Raw genomic sequence first — 16,117 nt, forward strand, 5'->3', positions numbered from 1 at the left:
ATTTTTTTTTTTTTTTTTTGGTGAGGAAGACTGGCCCTGAGCTAACATCTGTTGCAATCTTCTTTTTTTTTGGGCTTGAGGAAGAATGGCCCTGAGCTAACATCTGTTGCCAATATTCCTCTTTTTTGGCTTGAGGAAGAGTGGCCCTGAGCTAACATCTGTGCCCATCTTCCTCTATTTTGTATGTGGGACGCCACCACAGCATGGTTTGATGAGTGGTGTGTAGATCTGTGCCCGGGATCCGAGCCTGTGAACCCTGGGCCGCCAAAGTGGAGCACACAAACTTAACCACTATGCCACAGGGCCAGCTCCGAAATCTGGATTACTTATTAAATATATTGCATAATTCAGAAGGAAAGTCTTTCTAAAATTTTGTATTTTGTTTCGATGTTCACCCTAATCTATTAGATTGCCATTCTTTCATACTTGTAAAAGTAAAAAGAAGTGTCATTAATTATTACACTGGGACACCAGGGTAAACTAGGATGGCCCTGGACAAATTGGCACCTATAATGATAACCCTGAACACATCCATCTTTTTAAGGATTGGGCATAATTTTTCCCTTTTGGTTTTATGCTGAGTCCTTCCAATATTTTTTTGAAAACCAGATAAACTATTGTGTAAGTTTCTCTGTCACTGTAAACCACTCTAAGCGTATCCACTAGAACCACTCTGGTTGATCTCTTAAGTCTCTCTCTAGATCTTATCTGGACTCTTCGTTTCCACCCTCGTGATGCAGCCGCATCACCTCTTCCCGTTGCCTGGCTCTCCTGTGAGCTCCGCGCTGCTTTAAAGTGGCTTCTAGCCTCCGTGGACTCTAACTGAACTTCCTTCCCTTGAGATTCTTCTATTTCCCTAAGCCACCCTTTTAGAAATCATTTCTTTGTTTAGGAGTTTAAGAATAGGAAGAGGAGACATAAGCTAGATTCTGTGTCTGTTTCAGTAAGATTGTCTTCCACCTTTCCCATGTGGGAAAGGAATGCATCTAAAAGTCCTTTTAGCAGTTTTTTTCTATTTTATTGAGAAATAAATAAAGAATACCCCTGTGTATGCCAGGGCCTTGTTTGTTAGTGTGACAAAAAGAGTTGCAAGTGAATTCAGTAGTTCAAAAGCTATTTGCTCACCTTTGTGCTCTCCAACATGCTCTTGCATGTGCTTTTACAGGTTGAGATAGGACTCTCTGGTTTAAATTGCAAACTCCAAGAAGTGAGAAGCTCTGTTTGTGTAACTTTCTCTGAAAGATGCCCAGCACAGGCCTGTGGCCCCATCAACACTTGTTGAGTATTGTTTTGCAGTGCTAACGATGATCTGTTGAAGAGCCTCGGGCCAGATGTGACAGTAGCTGTCCAAGGAGGTGATGTTCCCATCCACACCATCTTGTGAGTCTCTGCTAAGAAGGATGATGACTTTTTGAAAAATGTAGAATTTTTTTCATAACCATAAACTCCCAGTCAAAATAATAATCCATTTTCAGAACAATTTAGAGATCCTTTCAACAAATAAGGAAGAATGAGAACCGAGCATATGTGCCTCAACGATTCGATATTGGGAGAAAATCAGCTTCATCTTACTAAATAACTCCTGTGAAAAACCTTATCCATTTTTTGCTTTTTTGCATTTTTTCAATCTGCAGCTAAATTAGGCTACAGGAAAAGGATGGTGTACCTTCAAAGAGCAAGTTGGGTTGGCTGGGTTCTTTCTATTCATGGAAAACAGCTGTGGGTGCCGAGGGTGGAAGTTAGGGTTTTGTTCCACGCAAAGGTGGGAAGGTTCGGTCTTGAGAACATATCGCTCATCAGTGGAGGAGTTCGCAGATGTTGAGCTGTTTTATCAACATCTTTGAGGCGTTTGAAATGTGTTGATAATGACCTGGGAAAGAGACCTGGGTGGGATGAGGGTGGGAGTAGGAAGGAAACATTCATCCTACACAGTGCTCATATCTTCTCTTGTTTTTCTATCTGTGGTGACTGCAGATTAAATGAATTAGGTTATTCGTTTCCATTGACTTCTACTGAAGAGAAGTACTTATATAATCCTATCGTTATTTTTTCCTGCTGAGTGAAGCATGAATTAAGTCTGTGAAAGGAGAGCCGTCCAAAGCCATGGGTTATATTTCTCTCCTTCATCATGCTGTCTATCTCAAGTGGAATTCCAACAGTGGAGTTTAGCTTCAGTTTTGTCGAAAAGGATTACTGCTATTGCCCTTATTATGAATGAGGTGTTGAGGTTGTTTTCTTTATTTCCAGTGAAAAACCAATTTTAGGGATTCTCTTTTGCTTTGAAAAATGTGTTCTGAGGGATATGTTGAGTAATCGGTTTGGAAGGTTCTTTAATACTGTTTGCCATGACTCCTCTCTCTCTCTTTTTTTCTGACTCTCTTATGAGTGAACTTCTCCATCCCCATAGCATCAGTGTCACCTATATGGCAGCTGATTCTCAGATGGGTATTTCTGCAGACTCCAGTTCTGCTTATATACTATTTCCTGATTAACCTTTCTACTTGGATTTCCTATTGTCAGCTCAGATTTAACATTCAAAAACTGTTTAATTTTTAAATTCAGGACTAAACTCATCATTATCCCTCCAGAACCTTTCGTGGACTCAACAGTTTCTCTTCACATCACCACCATTCTCCTGATCGCCCAGCCTCCAAACGTGGGATGCATTTTTACTGCTTCTGCCCAGCTTCCTTTGGAGGGAGTCACAAGGCCCTGTCATTCCTCGATTCCTCCATTCCTCACTAATCTTGCTGCCACCACCTTTATTAACTTTCGCCTAGGCAATTCCATTAAGGTGCTCCAGATTCTCCTCACTCCACTTTGTCTTATGCTTTGTAACAGATTTGATTCAAATTCTTCCCTGATTGGAAAAAAAAAAAAAGGCTCCTCCTCTCCTACGAGATAAAGGAGGCTGCTTGCTGTTCAGGTTCCTCTCTAGTCATGAATTTTCAGCATTCAGCATTCCCTGCTACTCCTTAAACCCATCCTTTCTTCTCTGCTCTGGGGAGTTTTTTTCCTGCTATTTTTACATCCCAGAGTACTCTGCTTTCATCCAAGTTGTCCAAACTTCGCCATCCCTTAAGCCTCAGACCTCCTGGAGCAGGGTATCCCTGTAAGAATGACCCTGCTGACTTCTGAATCTCTACCGCCCTTCCAACTTCTGTTGTTCCTCCTTTCCCGGATTCGCCACATGCTCTCCGATAGGGCTTTGATATACGTATGTTTGCTGTCCTTTTCTTTCTTCCTGTCCTAGATTATAAAAGTGTTGAGGCTCCAGGCTCTGTCTTCTGCGTTTGTATATCCACCACCATACCTGAAAATGGTCTTGCCCTTGTGAGTGCTCAATGACATTTACTGAATGAATGAATAAGCTAATAGAATATAGTCTATTTGCCATCTCTTACTTACGACTTGTTGACTTCTCTCCTTGCTTCATTCATTCAATCAACAATTACGTGTTGAGTGCCTACTCCAGTGCTAAAGCACATGGAGACATCAGTGAACAAAACAAAGTTTCCTGCCCTGAAGGCGCTTACATTGTACCTTCTCCCTAAGACTCGCCTTCTTTGCATTCACCCTATTCAGCTCTGGGAGAAACAGGAAGCAGTTATTTTAAATGTTATTAACTTTATATTTTGTTATTCTGTGATTAAACTGTGCTGCTAAGAACATTATGCCTTGTTGGTAGTTTGCAACTTTGAGATTCTGGTTCTTAAAATTGGTTACATATCCCAGTGGCTGTGCCAGTGTTGAAAACTACTTCTTTTCCCTCCCTGACTATTATTAAATCAAGTCATTTTGTAAATTGCTCTGAAATAGTGACAGAGATCTCCTTGAGTTCAGTCCTGTCTGGAGCACTGAAACTTTTGCTGGGCTGCTGCCAGTTGACGAGGAGCAAGTCGGTGCTCATCTTCCTTTGGTTGTTTGCTACATGTTATAAAACAAAACAGCAGCGAATTGCATCCTGGCATCAATAAGAATGGAAAAAAAATGTTTTTCAGTTTGATCTGTATGTTACGGATAAGGAAGAAAAAACTTTGGTCTATAGATACATGTAAATATGGTAGTGTTGATGGCAAACGTGTTAATGGGGAATGTGTCTAAAATCTTTATTGGATCAGTATTGTTCTCTATTTGTGATTTTGAGTGACTGTCGGTCACATAGACACACAACTCAGAATAATCTAGTGTGCCATCTCTACGTAGGACCGTAGAGCCACAAGTCCTTTTTTATTATAGCTGCAGTGTAACAGTATTGGTGGGTAGAGATTGCTTTCAATGCCAAAACCCAACAATTTTGTTTTCAAATTCCTGAAAACTAAAAAAAGAAATCTTGGTGACGTAAATATTCCAAATTCAAAATATCCAAATGTGAACTCATCAACTTCCTCCTTGAGCCCGCTGTTCCATGTCTGTTCTGTCTGGTTAATGAGATCACCATCCACCCAAACAAAGCCCCAACCCTGAAGCCATTTTCAACTCAGTTTTCTGTGAGACAGAGCTTTCCCGGGTGATCACTTAAGATCCTTTCCGACTCTAAAAATCCATAGTCCACAGCTCTATGATTCCTTCTTCTCGTGGATTCCCCACTCACCTGAATCCTCCTCTCTTGAAATCTCGCTCCCCTAAATCCCCCTCCTTTTTTTTTTATCCTGCTACTTCTGTAACTCAACTTCTCATTACTTCTTGACAATTCTGTAGTCTCTCAGCTTCTCTCCCTGTCATTTAAAAAATTTATTTTTAAATTGACATATAGTAAAGTTCACTGTTTGTGTTTACAGTTCTGAGTTTTGACAGATGCGTAGAGACATAACCATCCCCATAATCAGGTCACGGAACAGATCCCTCACCCCTAAAAAAGTTCCCTGATGTTGTCCCTTTGTAGACAAACCCTTCTCCACCCTCAGCCCCTGGCAACTGGCTGACTCTTTTCCATCCCTGGAGTTTTGCTTTTCCAAAATGTCATGTAAACTGGTCTCCCTCCCTTTGAGCACCTGTGCCTAGCCCATCCATTCTCTTTGTCCATGCCATAATATCGTCCTAATTTAACCTGTTCTAGACCTTGAGAAATGCTTAATTTCTCTGAGCTTCTGTTTCCTTGTTAGTATGTGACTGGGCAAGAGTATAAAATTATTAGCCTAAAGAATTCTAACACTTTCCAAGAAGGTTGGCTCCTGAAGAAGACCCTTTGTTTTCCTAATTCAGGTGACTGATGGGAAGACCGGAAAAGCAGTCAGTTTCTCTGAGTAAGAAATGGTGCCCTGGAGCTATTGGTGTTGGAAAGAAAGAAGAAAGAGAGAGAGAGATGAGAACAACTACTACAAGGAGCAAAAAGTTGGGAGGAGAGGTGTCCACAGAGGAGGTTTGGGATGAGAGTTGCTGTGAATGTGCCATCATTTCCTTAGTGCCCTTAGGATCCCTGCATTAGAAACCCATCTTCCTTCAAGTCCCTCAGAGCTATGTGGGTGCCTCTTGAACAGGTCTTCATGTTGAGAAGGGAGACAGGAGACCCAGATCTACAATAGGGATAATAACACCTACTCCATGTCATTACCACAAGAGTATCATGAATAACAAGCTGGCGCTGTGCCTGGCAGAGTTTGGGTACCAAGGAACTGTTGACTCTCTTCCCAAGATTCTATGCCATCTCCAACCTCTCCTTTTATGTTCCATCCCTCACCTCAAAATTGCCCAAATCCTAGCTCTTTAGCTTGGTAGACAGATATACCAGTCCTCATTCTAGCTTACCTCTCATTGACCCTCTCTCTCTTCTCTACCTCCTGCTCCTCCTCCCCACCCCCTCAGCCTCGATCTCATGCTCTTTGTTGAATCCTCCCCTCTCGCCTTCCATCAGAATTCACCTCTCTTTTGTCTGTGTCTTCTTTGTGTTTATGTAAGGTACAATAGGTTTTGTATCATAATTATTCATCTATGTCTCTATTCCCTCCCTTGAGCTGTGTAAAAGGTTCTAAATTCATATCTGATGAAATGAAATTAATTCCTAAATAATCACAGCAACTTTGAGAATAGTAAAAGGAAGAGTAAGGCACGTCTTTTCCATCGTGCTCCCATTTTGAATACAAGTAGCATGCGTATTACTGGGCAGGGTTTGCTCTTAGAGACTTCCTGTGGTTGGGAATACATCAGCTGGTCTGCTTTCAAACAGCTGTCATTTGGTCAGAGCTCCTCAGGTGACCTTTTTATGCACACAAGATTAGGACACAGTCCAGATAGACAGAGAAGTATGGGCATCCCCACACCAACAAGGCTTGGCAGGCTGCTGTTGCAGAAAGTGGAGGGCGAGTGTCCTTTTGGTGGTGGGAACCTGCTGCCACTGCACCTCCCACCCTCACCCCATCCCCATCAGTTTGTCAAATTTAAGTAGCTGACAGATGGCAGGGAACACAAAGTCGTGCTGTTACGGAAACCAAAGTGGGCTCTGCCTCCCCCCCCACCCCCCCCCCGGCAAGTTAAATCAGACTCTCCACCAGAAGTAGTTGGCTCACAAAGTAAGGTATATTTTCTGCAAATAGGAGGTAGGAGGCCATGAGGAATCATTTCCAAAGTCATGGCATCCCGGAACAAAGGGAAGCAGGGACGTTTGTTTTGGATGAGGGATGAGTATTCAAAAGGGAGAGGTGGGTCTTTGCTTGCGCCGGCTCAGTTGGAAAACATGCTTCCACATACCCTGCAAGTTAGGGTAATAAGGCCTGAGCTCCTCCTGGAGAGATCTTAGCATTAAAACTAGGGCAAAGGTCATAGGCATGGCTCTTGTGGAGGTTTGGTCTGGCTCAGGGTGGTTGGTGATTGCATCTCCTTAACATAACAAAAGGGAAAAAAAGCAATTTGGGAAAACAGTTAAATGGTTCCAAACCCGCCCTTGAGTTCCTAGGGCACTTAGTGGGTGACTGTGCTTGCTAAATAAAGTTGAGTGAGTGTGCTTCCAGCATCACCCAGACCCATGCTGAGATGCAGAGCGCCCCACCCCCAACCCCGCCCCGCCACACACACAATCACACGCATACACAGTTACCCTCCGTGTAAGCTGCCACCACTTCACATCACTGTCTCCCCCCATATACGATGAGCCTGTTTGTGAAACGCAAGCTCGGGATTCCGTTCCTGTGTAAGAGCCATAGCACATGGCTGACATATGTTCAATTTGTGGCCCACACCAGCCTCTAGACGCTTCTCCCATCCAGTACCCCACCAGCAATTCCCCATCTTGTATTTGCATATGTTCCCCTTTCACAAGAATGTGGGGAGGATGAAGTCTGCAGCTGCCTCCCTGCCCAGAAACAGCACCAATTAAGGCCGTGCATCCTTGGAGAGATGTCAGGACAATCACAAGGGTTCTTTCCTCCCACTGGAGCTCAGTTCCAGAGGTCAGCCAGAGAGAGAATGCAGCAAGGACAGAGCCCCCGACACCATTTCTCTTCCCACCAGCCCATCTCCAGGCAGTGGTATTCAGCAAGGAACGATAACCCCTCTTTCCTTGCCAGGGGAGCTGAGTACACACGGCTCTTGGATGAGTGAGAAGTTCGCCCAATTATCTTTATTTTTCCATCTAAAAAGAATCCTTGTTCAGTCTCCTTCCCTCCAGTTGCTGCATTTATGCCCTTTTCCGTCCCTTGGGTGGTATAGCTGCTGGTGAGGAGGCTGTGGTAGGCCCTGAAAGGCAGAGCAAGGTGCGGAGACCTCTGCCTCTTGGGGATGCTCCAAAACCTGTTGCCAACAACACTTTTCCCTCTTTTCTTGGCGTCTACACTCGCTGGAGTGGAGCCTGATGGGAGCCAGCCCCTTTGGCCTTCCAGGATTCTCCGAGTCTGGAGCCAGAGCTGCATAAGCCTGACCTGGGCCCGAGGGGAGGATGGTTTTAATAAAAATCCTCATTTCTTCTTCCCTCAACTGAGACTACACTGCAACCAAAAATTTAGTCAAGATGCCCCCAAGCCCTAAGATGCTCAAACTACTAGGGGAGCACAGAGTTCTCTGCTCTGAGATTTTATGCTCTTGAGTCACGGATTTGAAGCTACCTTTTTTTGGATTTAGAACTTCAAAATGATGAACTCGTTTAAAGTTCCCTGTTGAGTGTTGGGAGCCCTGCCGCATAAGTACTGCAGAGGCTGCATATGGTACCAGCATATGGTTCTCGCATTGAAGCAGTGGGCTCAGGGTACACCCTCGCCAACGCCCCCCCCCCCGGTTGTGAATGACCCTTGTGAGTCAAACGCCCTTAGTACAGCTCAGATCCTGGTCATATCTACTTCTGGGGCCCCCAAATAGGGGAGACTGCTTAGCACAACATTTGGGTCCTTGCATGAGAGCTCTGCAGAACCATTTATGACGGTCCCCTCCACCCCAGCCCTGGCTTTGGGGGTTCTCAGGCTTCTTAGTGGGGAGGATGCTGTGGCTGATTGTGAGGCTCTTCCCTTTCTAGCAGCGCCAGTACCCTCAGCTCAGCCCTGGCTTCATTCCTCTGCCTCTTAGGGCTTCAGTGAGTTCCACACCCAGAGGGAGCCCCCACTGGCCCACACTGCATCTTATTTTAAAATGGCGTGGGGCATCTTGACCAAATTTTTGGTTGCTATAGACTAAATGTGTCACCCCAAAATTCATAGGTTGAAACCTAACACCCTGTGTGATGGTATTAGGATATGGGCCTTTGGGATGTGGTCGTGAAGGTGCAGCCCTCATCAGTGGGATTAGTGTTCTTATAAAGAGACCCCAGAGAGCTCATAGGAGTCAGTGAGAAGATAGCTTTCTATGAACTAGGAAGCGGCCTCTCACCAGACATTGAATCTGCTGCTCCTTAATCTTAGACTTCCCAGCCTCTAGAACTATGAGAAATAAATTTCTGTTGTTTATAAGCCATCCAGTCTATGATATTCTGTTATAGGAGCCCGAACAGACGAAGACCCAGGGGTGCTCAACCCTAGCCGCACGTTGAAGTCACCCAGGGAACGTTTAAAAATTTCGACGCCCAGGCCACATCTCAGACTCATTGAATCAGAATATCTGAGGGGTGGAGAGCGGGACCCAGGAATAAATATTTTTTAAAGCTTCCCAGATGTTCCTTTAGGCCAAGGCTGCCCACGTCACATTCCTGAGTACTCAATGGCAGGCACATCGGCACCCCTTTTGTTGACCTGCTGCCGTTAGGGTGACAAAGGCTGGATTCCGGTTGCCCAGAAGAGTCAAGCTTCTTTTCTGTCGCTGCAGAGTCTGAAGTCAGATTTTCCATTGGAATAGGAAACAAACGCCGAGTTTATTTTAAAAGTGCTCTCGATCTACCTAAAATGAGGAAGTGTGAAGAATCCTGTGGGAGCAGTTTTCTCTCACATTTGAATGAGTCTTTGCTTCCCCTGAACCAGGCCTTGTGGTTTTATCCGTCACCAGAGGGGCTCTATTACTTACTAGGAACGTAATTGAACTGAAGCTTCTGGGGTTGTGCGTTGGGTGACTCGGAAAGTGATCGAAACAGTTTTTCACCAGACAGTGAGAAGTCGTTTGGAGAGACTACGGGTCCCTATAAATCGCACTCTTTTCTGTTGTGTTTCTAGATTGGGATACGGATCTCCCAAGCTGAGAATAGTCCCTGGCTGATTATGTCCAAGTGATTATTTGTTTAAAACTTTAAAAGAAGAAGAGCAGATACAGTACATTTGCACTCAGTTAACCACGCAAACATTTGTAGGCTAAGAAAATAAACAACTAAATTGGTGGTTTGTTTTATTACCAAACTGGTCGAGCTGCACAGACGGGAAAGAGTCCGGCTCTTAGACTGGAAAAGGTTAAGTATTCTTGTGAAGGAAGACTAAAACCTTGAAAGGCTTTACTATTGGTTGAATTTCACTGAAATCAGAAAGTGATCCATTTGATAGCTAGCCACCTAAGACCTTTAGCGCGAACATGGAATGTTTTAATTCTGAGAGATGGGCTTTTGAGAATTCCGCAAATGTCCTTTGTTTTGGCATTTGGTGTTTTTGTTGCCGTATTTACTGCCATTACTTCCTAGTGGGAGTAGTTTTCTGCTACTAATTACCCAAAGGCAAGAAAAAAAAATAACCACAATTAAAAAAAAAAAAAGAAGAGGGGAGCTATGCCTTGAAAGTTTCATTAATTGCAAAATGAAGTTAAATGGAGCGTTCAATAAAAGTGCTTCTCAGAACCGATGGAGGGTTTCTCAGAAAGAGCCCATTAGAGCTGGATCCTCTGAAGCAGTGGAAATCCCGGGAACAAAAGCCAAATGCCTGGGAACTGAGTTTCAGAAGAATTTTTGAATTGGTGCAGCTCGGTCATTTACAAAATGGAACGGAGTCACTGACTGTTCTGAAATCTGTTCAGCTGAAATGGGGTAATACATTTAGCTTACATGCACCATGCACATTCCCCTCTTGCTATTATTATATTTTTTACTGCCATTTATTAATCATTTTTCTATGAGCCAGGGCCTGTGTTTTGACATTCATGATCTTACTTTTGATGGTTACAAAGATTCAGTGCCTTTCACAGAAGTCATTAGTAGATTATAGAAGGGTCATAATGCTAACTCGTTGGTGTTTCGAGTAAGTAAAATCTGCAATGACATTTGCAGTGTTATTTAGACGTATGTTAAAGCTAACCTTGAAAATAAGATTTCCATTCCACTGACATGCTTTACAAATCAGACCTCCGTTCAGGAGGGAAAAAGAAAAATAAATGAAGTCAACTTTCTGTATTGCTTAAACCATGGGCTAAACTGGGTGTTTGGGCACATCATTTTCAAGGTCACTATAGGCTCGTGCATGCATAACTGGGTTTTTGAAGATTGGAAGCAATTCTGATAAACTTCTAAGGTAAGTTCTGTTCCTTCAGTACCTAAGAGAAATACCTACTAATTGCATCTCCCGGATTGGAAGGGCAGCTTAAAGATAATCAGGATTGCAATTTAAACATCATCAAAGGGTGACGTGTAGCTTGACTGTCTTAATTACTTATGTTTTGAGAACTTGGGATAACAGCCCTAACTGAAATAAGTTATTAAGTCAGGTAATATTAATGCCCTTTTAATCAACTGTAATCTTTACTTCACGTGATCAACATTAAGCTTACCTTAGCTAATTAGAGCTATGGGCTGCTCAAACCACAAATGGAATACTTAGTAAATCTGATAGTATTGCTATGGCTGTGGACTAATTTTAGTTCGCTCTTTACCTTTAGAAACTCTTTAACATTAGAAATTACATTGAAAAATGAAATAACTTAGGGAAATTGTTAACTGACAACTGGATGGGTTAATCAAAAAGCAACAACTACCAACAACCAGACAAACAATCATGAGTGTGTGTAGATGTGCTGTCTTCAATCATAAGCGTGTGTAGACGTGCTGTCTTTTCTCAATTGTGAACATGGTAAAATGAACTTTTCTGGTTTGCAGATGTACCTTAAAAATAATTGCTGCCATTTATTTTTTTAGAAAATTTTAAAGTAGTTTTAAAAATTGTGGTAAAATATGTATAACATAAAATTTACTATTTTAACTGTTTTTCAATGTGCAGTTCAGCTGCATTAAGTACATTCACACTCTTGTGCAGTCATCACTGCCATCCATCTCTAGAACTTTTTTCATTCTCCCAAACAGAAACTCTGTACCCATTAAACACCATCTCCACGTTCTCCCCTCCTCCTCAGCCCCTGGCAACGGCCATTCTACTTTCTCTCTCTGTGAATTTGACTACCCTAGGTACCTCATGTAAGCGGAATCATATTTGTGTCTGGCTTTATTTCACTTAGCATAATATCTTCAAGGTGCGTCCATGTTGTAGCATGTGTCAGAACTTCCTTCCTTTTTAAGGCTGAGTAATATTCCATTGTCTGTGTAGACCACAGTTCTGTTGGGAACATACCGAGTAGTGGAATTGTTGTAGATGTCATGCCAAATAGTTTTCCAAAATGGTTGTATCAATTTACACTCCCATCAGCTGTGTATGAGAGTTCCTGATATTTTGCATACACTCCAAATTTAGAATGGTCAAGTCTCTTTATTTTAGCCGTTCTGGTGTGTTCATAATGGTATCATATTGTAGGTGGGGCGTTTGCATTCCTCTGATTACTAATTATTGATTACTGATTGCTTTTCATATATTTATTGGTCATCATCTTTTATGACATGCCCATTTATGTCTCTTGCTCATTTTTTCACCTCTGTTGCCTGCCCTTTTCTCAGGGATTTGTAGGAGTTCTTTGTCTTCTGGACTGCACCCTTCATTAGTCATATGTGTTGCAAGTATCTTCTCCCACTCTAGATTGCCGTTTTACTCTCTTAGCAGAATCTTTTGATGAAACAAAGTTGTTAATTTTGATGTAGCGTTACTTATCATCCTTTTCCTTTATGGTTACTGCTTATTGTATCTTCTTGAACATCTCTCCTATCCCAAGGTCGTGAAGATTTTTCTCTCATATTAACTTCTAAAAGTTGTATTGTTTTGCCATTCACATTTACGTTTATATAAGGCACCTGGAATTGAGTTATGGGAATGTTTTGAGCTGGGAGGGCAAAGTTTTCTTTTTTCCCACATGCATATCCAATCAACTCAGCCCCATTTACTGGGGGAAAATATCTTTTTTCTAAAGCTCTGCAATTAGAATTTTCAAAAATTATGTGTCTGTATATGTGGGGGTCTGATTACGCGCTCCCCATTCTATACCATTGGTCTGTTTGCCTACACCTGTACCAAGGCCACACTGTATTACTTATTACCGCTTTATAAGTCTTGACATCCAGTAGAATAAGTTCTTTGCCTTGTTTTCTTTTCCTCAAGTGTATCCTGGCTCTATCTGGCCGTTTGGCCTTCCCTTTTAGAGTCACTTTATCAAGTTCCACAAAAATACCTATTGGGATTTTGATTTGAATAGCATTTCTTCCTGATAATTTCTGAATAAAATTCATTTCAAGGAAGAGGGGTGGTCTGGGTGTGAACAGCGGCATGATAAAACCAAAAACCAAGAAAAGAATAAGAGAGGACACCTTTTGGCCATCACCAGCCAGGATTTAGCGATTCTAAAATATCTGTTTTGTTTTTTGAGTGGCATTTGTTGGGTATGGAATTGTAGAAGAAACAACTTTTTATTATTTTCTGAGGGAATTTGAGAATCGAATATTTGCCTCCACGGTGTGTTTCTGTACAGTGAGTAGGGAAGAAGGACAGATGTCCCCAGATGAGGGGGACACCGGTGTTAGAGTCCACACAGCTCGCCCTGAAAAGATGGTTATTTAAAAATTTCCCTTCCTCCTCCTCACTGGCGTCTTTCCCCTTTATTGCTCTTTCCCGGGCAAAGGATACGGCCTGAGAAACAGCAGTGGAAGAAAGAGCACATTTTGCAGCTGTGGTTATGGGAGAGCTTGCTGGTTCCCAGGGCAGCTGAGCCCTTTTGTCAGACCAAACTTGAGTTTGTCTGTTTGTCTGTTTGTTCCTCTATTTATCAACACATGTTAATAAGCACCTTTTATGTGTCAGGCACTGTTCCTGGTGCTAGGGAACAAGAGAGACAAGTCCTTGGTCTCATAGAGCTTAATTCTAGTAGCAGAGAAAGTCAATAAACAAGTAAATAAAAAATTTAACATCGAGTAGTAGTAAATTCTAAAGAAAGAAAAAGGAGGGTAAGGAGAGGGTGGAAAGAGGTTGGTGACCTTGTGCATGTCCGAGAGACTTGTCTTCCAGAGAGAGGCCAGGTGGAAGGCCCAGGGCAGGAGCTGGGCCCCTTCAAAGAGGAGCGAAGAGGAGGCTGAGAGTGGGCAGGAGAGGGGTGGGGAGCGGGCTGGGGGGAGCAGCTCTTGCCAGACCCAGACCTCACTTTTCATAACAGATATTTAGTCACACTCCTGTTACTCTCCTGCCGTGAAATTTGTAGAAAATACAACCTATCTACCCACATAATTACAGACCATCAATACAATGCCTTAACCGTAATATATACAAAAAAAGAGTCAATTATAATAAAATGAGTATTTCAGCATGTCTGTGTGTGCATGGCTACATTGGAAGTCTTCATGGTGTGGTCATATGTTTTGCCCCCTAGGTAGGATCACTGGGAAGCTGGGAATGTGGCAGCAATCAAGGCCAACGGCTGCAGATGTCACATTGTCAACTCAATGGCAACCAGTGTTGCCTTTAGTGATGTGGTATTTCTGAAGTGGCAAATACTTCTTAAGAAAGTTCTAAACAGAGCAAAGTACATCATCCCCTAGTGCATTCCTAGAAATTCAGTGTTTATGAAAATCATGGAGAAAACCCTTTATGTTGACATGTAAAATGACCATAGGTTTTTACCTGAAGGAATGTCCAGCGGACACTGGACATTCACAGGGGACGTGGGACATTTCTTGGTTGTGTTGGACCATCCCATGCATTTCAGGTTGTCCAGCCTGTCTGGATCCCACCCCTGAAACACCATGAATGACCCTTAATTGTCGTGTGACCACACAAACAGTCCCCATGGGTTTATCGAATGCCTCTGGGGACGGTTCTGCTCCCATCGAGAACCACCGTAGGGCCTAGTAGAGCCGTGCAAGGATTTTGGATTTTATTTTGTGTGTGATGGGAAGCCAGTGGCCAGTTTTGAGTTGGGAAGGGATGTGACCTGAGTTATGTTTTGAAGAAATCTCTTACCGTAAATCTTACCGTAAATGAATAAAGTGGAGACTGATGTTTCAGTGTCTCTCACCAAGAACTTGCTCCTGCAAGAGTGGGCTGCAGGGGTGCTGAGCTGAGCCCTGTCTTCCCTGCCTAGAAGTCTGTCTGTCTGCCTCAGAGCTATCTAAATCACCATCGGAGGGCCTCTGTAAGCATCTCAGCAGCACTTTGCTGTCCACTGCAACTGTGACATCCCCCTGCTGTCCTCTGACTGTGCCCCAGGCTGTTTACAAGTACAGGTGTTGGCTGTCACCTCAAGCAGATTTCAACAGCGTCACTGCCCCCCACCATACACACCCCTAAGCTGTTTTCACAGATCTACGCAAAGTAGTTAGAAGTAGCTTTGTAGTTGAACTTCACACTTGGGTTGTCTTGCCAAGCGGCCTCTCCCTCCAGGGCTCACCCCCTCCAGCGCATCCGCATCCCTCTTGGATATGCTGCCATCTGCTCTAGGGTTTGCTTTGGGCCTGCGATCACAGAAGCATTTCCTGTAACTGGAATCCCCCGTGCCAGGCCTGCCAGACAATAGATAGATAATTGGATAAATCCTAAACTGGAAACTGCGAACAATAAGAGAAAACTGCACATGATGTAGTACGCACACTGCTCCGAGTGAGGCTGTTTACATATGAAACTACTTAAGCAAATCCTTTATTTTTCAACAACAATGAAACTCCTTTAGTTATGAAACTCAGAGGTTACCCTCAAAGTGTGTTTAAGAAAAGAGTCAGGGCTAGATCATATTCAGCACCAGAATAGAAAGGCAGACTCCAAGTTCTCTTCCATCCTGTGGCTCCTGATGGGTTTAGGGATGTTGAGGAGAAGGACAGTAAGGGTAGTTCCCTTGTAACTTGCCCTGCTTATGTGAAGGTGTGGCAGGAGTTAAGGGCGTTAGTATTGTTGGTGTGTGTGTGTTTTAGTGAAATCTAATGTTATTTAACGTGGCCTCAGTATCTCACTGGTCTTCAGGTCACTGAATCTTTGGCCATCAAAGATTATTTCCAGGTTTTTTGAGAAAAAAGATATTGGAGCAGAAGAGTGAATGTGTAGACCATAGTTGCTGAATCAATTCTTCCTCCGGGACCACACACAGACTTAGGAAGGCAGAATCTGTTTCTGTTCTTAAGTGTGCTGGTGAACGAACGTTTGAGTCCTAAAATGTAGTAATAGCAAGACTATGCTCTTTCCAACTTGGGCATAGCTGGACTTCGAATTTTCTGTTTAAAAGTTTAAGCTTTATTTAGATTTACCAATTAGGCTGACAAATACCTGGATTCAGCCAAGCGCCTAAAAATTTCATTGTCTAGGGGAAGGTGGGGCCGGTGGCAGAAATCCCTGGGGGCTCCACATGGTGCAGTCACTCAGATGTGGCAGGTTGAAGAAAACTTTGTTGCTTCAAAAATAAAGGTGGGAAGAATTCAAATATTGACCTTTGTGGATAT

General features: G+C 43.1%; 1 protein-coding gene across 3 annotated transcripts in view; it reads left to right on the forward strand.

Annotated features, from left to right (window-relative positions):
- BCL2 (BCL2 apoptosis regulator) overlaps positions 1-16,117 on the forward strand; it is a 170,913-nt gene that overhangs the window by 25,674 nt on the left and 129,122 nt on the right. Inside the window, exon 3 of one of the 3 annotated variants that reach the window (XM_070512897.1) lies at positions 5,206-5,352. The exons of the other annotated variants lie outside the window; for them this stretch is intronic. Coding sequence (XP_070368998.1) covers positions 5,206-5,250 — 45 coding nt within the window. The 3' untranslated portion in view covers positions 5,251-5,352. Of the gene's footprint in view, positions 1-5,205; positions 5,353-16,117 lie in introns of those variants that run through there. 3 annotated transcript variants of the gene reach the window in all.

Source organism: Equus asinus, chromosome 7 (genome assembly GCF_041296235.1).
Source record: "Equus asinus isolate D_3611 breed Donkey chromosome 7, EquAss-T2T_v2, whole genome shotgun sequence".
Taxonomy (NCBI): domain Eukaryota; kingdom Metazoa; phylum Chordata; class Mammalia; order Perissodactyla; family Equidae; genus Equus; species Equus asinus.